General features: G+C 29.5%; 1 protein-coding gene across 1 annotated transcript in view; it reads right to left on the reverse strand.

The window, feature by feature from the left end:
- Positions 1 to 231: 231 nt before the first annotated feature.
- Positions 232 to 5,813, reverse strand: part of LOC111085778 — a 25,362-nt gene continuing 19,780 nt past the window's right edge. The window contains exons 2-3 of the mRNA XM_022385974.1: positions 1,826 to 1,892; positions 232 to 1,115 (exon numbers count right to left, since the gene is read on the reverse strand). Of these exons, the coding sequence (XP_022241682.1) occupies positions 526 to 1,115; positions 1,826 to 1,886 (651 nt within the window). The 5' untranslated portion in view covers positions 1,887 to 1,892 and the 3' untranslated portion in view covers positions 232 to 525. The remainder of the gene's footprint in view (positions 1,116 to 1,825; positions 1,893 to 5,813) is intronic.

The raw sequence follows: 5,813 nt of genomic DNA on the forward strand, positions 1-5,813 counted from the left end.
AAACCTGACTTTAAAAGAAGAAGAACCTCCTGAAGATCTGCATTTGATTTTGGTTATTTATGTTTGACTCTAAATGTTGGTAATAAAAGTAAGTTCAAATATGGTTTTAAAATCATAAGTGGTTACATTTTGATATTCACGACAAGAAATATATATTCGAAAAAAACAGAAATAAATAAACATATTTATTTAAATAAGCAGAAAAAATTAGGTATTGTAAGGTGACTCGACAGAAATAAAACAGTTGTATATTTTTCCTTAAGAAACTGCATAATAGTGATTTTTGATCAATTGTAAAACTTATTAAAGTATTATAAATTTCTATCCTTATTTTGAGTCTTGTTTTTGTGAGCTATCAAAAATGTTTCTAATAGCTGCAATATTAATTCAAATGGTATTAAAAAATTCCAGAGGAAAAATTAAATACTAAATTATTCTTGCAGCAAGTACAACTAACCAAGTAATCTTTTGTCTACAGTAAAAATCTTATAACTTCAATCTTTCTTATCTTTTAGTTTTAGTGGCTCACAGCAAGAGTGTTTTGAAATCTTGAGCTTTCTCCTCCACTACTTCTTCCAGAATAGTCTTCAGTTGTTGTGACACCATCCTTCTGCCTCTTCCAGAACTAAACATATTCAGCAAAGGTTGCCGAAAACGACAGATTGCACACTCTCGGACAGTGATGCGAGGTCTGTTGATAGAAGATATGGACATAGTTGTTTTCACCGCAGGACTTGCAGCATTTTTTAGGTCTACAACGAGCTGACCACTAGCTTCTACATCTGAAAACTGAAAATTAATCACTCCTTTCCTACGTTGAAATAGTAACCGAGCATCGCAGTCACACGTGATCTTTGGTTCTTTAAGTTTCATCTTAAAAGAAATAGTATTGTTTGTTCCACTGCATTCTATAGGTTGTTTCTCTGTAAGGGTTAGTGTCTGCATGTTCTCTACTACACATTCTTGGCATTGGAACTGGTCCAGATCACGAGGCATATCGAAACAACATTTTGTCTCTGGTATATTGGAGCTAATACTGTTCATGATATTATTGAAATATCGTACTACCCTTTCAGATCGCTCCATCAAGCAATCTTCCCTCTTAAATCGTAAACCTAAAAATGAACAATTTTAATATTTTATTAATTGATATTATTTTTCTAATTAATAATAGTGTTGAAACTTAGGAACTCCTAAGATATGGCTTTTAACTTAGAATTGATTAACCTTTTAGCCTACAAGATTAACAAGATTATTTTTTAATGCAAGTTAAGGGGACGTATGTTAATTACCCATCAAATTAAAATCAGTTTAATGACTTTCCTCACTTTTATGACATAGAAATCAATCAAAAAAGTATATCTTCAAAACGTAGTAAAACGTAAATAAACCAGGGCTTTGAACTTTGAAAAAATAAATTACTGAACCATCATATTTTGGTCTGATTTGTGTAAATGAGTAAATGTAATTGAATCAAGAATCTAAACTTAAATCCACGCGTACGAAAATACTACTTTTAATTCTCATAAAATTTAAATATAACCAAACGCTGATTTATCTGTAGACAATCTATCTGTCCAATCACTGTTATGTATATATACCTTACAATACTACTGCCCCCCAGTGGCACAGTGGTATGTCTACGGACTTACAACGCTAGAATCCGGGTTTCGATACCCGTGGTGGGCAGACCACAGATAGTCCATTGTATAGCTTTGTGCTTAATTAAAAACAAACAATACTACTACTTATAATTTAATTTCCAATACTATTTTTCTAAATTAAGTAATTTATGATGTCGTAGTTATTGAAGCTTACAACTTACCTGCTGTACACACCAACAAACAAAACATGATTCCAACAATTAATTCATGGAGCGAGGCCATTTTCTGCTGTTTTGAGTATAAAATATATATATATATATATCAAATCAAAACCGTAAGTTATATTTTCTTACACAATAACATTTACATAGTTGTCTATATTCAAATATCAAGATGATAATTAAGATGGCACGACTATCTTTAAAAAATTATATTCGATGAGTCTAGCAAGGTATGTTTATCAGCGAACCTTTGCTCGTGTTCAATATAACAATTATGTTTAGTTCACAGATTACAATGATAACAAAACACAAGGTAAAGTCATTATTGTTAATCATATGCATGTAAGATAAAAATGAAAAGAATCCTTTAAAATATTAACTTTTAAGATATTAAATAGCCACGAAATAAGGCAAATGAAACTCGGTATAGCGTTTAAATTAAGGAAACACTAACATGATTAGCGACAAAAATAGCTCTAAAAATTATGCTCGCTGAATGGATTGAAACTATATATATACGTGCACAAAACGTAGCGCTTTTGAATCACGGAAGTTTGCATGCCTAGAAGCTAATGATATCCCGACAAACTTGTTATGTTAATTGTTTCGAGCTTTGCGATCAGGATAAAAAAAACGACATTGCACAACAGGATTCTGTAAATGGAAGCTTTCCTTTTATTGTTAAGCTTTTTTACTATCAGTTAAGATATCACGAAAGCATGATGTTTTTGTTTTTAAAGAGCTGACACTTCACTCTTCGTATTTTCATTATAAAATCTCTTAAATACTTTTGATGAGTAAAAGTTTTCAAGTTTTAGAAATGTACTTAAACTAATTGAAGTAGTACAAAATGTTATAAATACATAGCTCAAATGTTTTGTATAATCGGTTAAGAAATAATTAAATTTAAATTAATTTAAGGAATGGGAAAAAAATATTTAAGGGCATAATCCATAAAAACATAAAAGAATTTAAAATATTATTGCTAACAATTATGAACAAGTTACGAAGCTTACATAATTTATTGAGTAATTAGATATTTTTAACATTATTTCTGCTGATAAAGCTAACGATAGTTCTTAAGTTTTAAAAATAAATTATATTGCAAATGAGTGGGTTGTCATTTAGAGACTAAAACATTTTGATGACGAAATATATTAGCACTTTAAGGTCTTAAAAACTATAGCATATTTAGGATTCACAAAACTTTGGTGTCTACTCTGATAAATTTAATCTAACATCTAAATTATTTTACTGTCCTCCAGTGGCACAGCGGGTTTCGATGCACGTGGTGGGCAGAGCACAGATAGCTCCTTGTGTAGTTTTGTGCTTAACCTTAAGCAAACAAAATTACTTGACATTCACAAATTAATCGCCACATAAATACACGTTCGGTTGGCACGGAAATAGAAAAAAAAACGACTAAGGATTTATCAGTTCTAGCGATCGAAGAAAAAATACCGTTCATTGTCATCAGTCATTGAATGGGTAAATAAAATTAAGGATTTTAGTTGAAAACAAATGATACTTTTGATCTAAAAACCTCATGCCATTATGTTACTGATATAATTAAAGCAGAAAGTCTTATATTAACAATATCCACATTTATCAACCAATATGGTAAATGAATACTTTGTGTTATTGAACGTGAATAATATAATATTAATCAAAAAGTATCATTGTTTCACACTGAACAAATTTTTACATGGAGTAGGTATTTTTATTAATAATTTTCTACGGTTTGGCCAAAATCTTACAAAACATAGTGAATACCAATAAGTGGTAACCGCTTAAGCCCCCAAGTTGCTGATTTGTATTTAGCAGAATTTGAATCGTATCATATTTATATAATATAAATATTCATTTGTCGAATATTCTAGGTTTTCCTGGGAGCTTTTAAACTTCTTTATAAACCAGAATTAACCCTGAACAAATTATTTCACCATAAGCATAAAGGTAATTAATGATACTTTCAATACCAGGACGATACCTTAAAGTTTTGACCAACTATTGTTATTTTTTAATTTAAAAGAAAAGAAATAATAAAGAATGCTAGTCTGTTGAGTGACTGGTAGTATTAACATTCGCTAGTTATCATTTTAATTTATTAATGTTGAGTGACTGGTAGTATTAACATTCGCTAGTTATCATTTTAATTAATTAATGATATTAGTTGTGCATTTACCACTGTTGATGTTTCATTATTTATTAAGTCAGTTTATCACTTTGATAATTTATATACTTACAAGTACCTTATACTTTTCGTTCAGTTTTTAGGGTTTGGATTTATTTATTTATTACTTCCGGTTGACCGCTCTTCAGCTTAGGAGGCGTGACCTCGACGTCACATAGTCTGTTTATCCATGCTATTCACAGTGAGCTGTATATGTATATTACCCTGAATACTTTAATCATATTATATTTTTCCACAATTTATTGAACTGGTTTCTCTATTATGTATATATTTTGTTATTAACTAAATCAATGCAAATTTATGCATTTTTCCAATTGCCGACTCCATAGCTAAAGGATAACATGTGACATAAGCTATTTATCTTAGACTAATTAAAGCTACATTGCCGGGATAGATAAATGAATTTGAGCAGATTATACAGTGATTTATTTTACTCATGTTTTTTTAGGGAATCAGTTTGGTAGGATTATAACATGATTTTTTGTATCCACGCTTTTCTAGGGGATGAGTTTGTTAGAATTATAGATAAGTTCCCTTTTACAGGTTGGGTATAATGTTTAAAGTAATTTTACAGAATATTATATTTGTTATTGATACTTATTATCAGGGTAGTAAACGAGTGAGAGATTAAATCCCATGAAATTTCTTCGGTTCCGACAAAAGAAACAAAAAGGAAAAAGAGACAGAGAGAGGAATGACTATTTTTTTTTCTCCATAGTATACTATATGTATGTATGTGCAATTAAAATGTTTGTATATTGTTTTTATATTGAAAAATTATCGTATCTTTGTAATGTGGATTCCCAAACGAAATTGTTAAAAAAATCAGAGCTCATTTTGTGGCAACGTTTTTTATTTTATTTTTGGGGGGCTGGGAGTATTTTTCTAGGCATATCCCACCCAAAACCGAAATTCTGGCTACGGCTCTGTTTATTATTATTAATGTTTAAATATTTGAAATTATCTTAGTATTATAATTTAAATTATATTACAACTCCTAATCTGAAAGAAATCCGTGAAATATTAATAGGTTTATGGATGAAAATATCGTTAGCAGCGAGGGTATCCAGATGGTAAAGTGTTTTAATTATTGAAGGTTTAGCTTTTCTTTATTGTATATTAATTCATGACTTTATGTATTTCTAAAAATTTTTTTATAGAACTGGCTTCATTACTTTATGAGATATTTTTTACTTGTAAAGCAGTTTTCTATTAACAGGAAATAATTCGTTAAAAAGCATAAGTATAATGTATAGAAGTAACAAAATGAAAAAAAAAACCTTGAAGTGATATAGTCATCGTTAACATATATATTCTAATATACCATCCTTACCTTGTGTTTATGGTTGTTTTTAGTACGTTAATTGTCTGATTAATTTGAAAATTAAACGTTTACCCTGAAAAGAAGTTCTTCAGTACTACACAGAAACAAGAGCATAAAGCCGTGTGAGTATTAAAAGGTGAGAAACACTCATGTATAATTGTTATCATTAATACTCATTTACAACACACATCAACGATAAATGCTGTTAAGCCTCAAAGTGTAGAAAAACTCTTTATCAGAACTGTTTAATAACAAATAATCTTAATAACGTAGATTTACTTTATCACTTTTTTTTAACACGGTGTAATCTGTTTTTATAAGTATTTTCCATTTAACAAATACTAAGATATGTATAAATGTGGTTACACTTCTCAAGCAGTTAAATAATGTGTCACTATATTTTATAGTGGTTTTTAACTGTACACTTGGCGGTTTTAACTATATGGTTGACAGTTTTAACTGTATACTTG

This window comes from Limulus polyphemus, unplaced genomic scaffold, assembly GCF_000517525.1.
Source record: "Limulus polyphemus unplaced genomic scaffold, Limulus_polyphemus-2.1.2 Scaffold615, whole genome shotgun sequence".
NCBI lineage: Eukaryota > Metazoa > Arthropoda > Merostomata > Xiphosura > Limulidae > Limulus > Limulus polyphemus.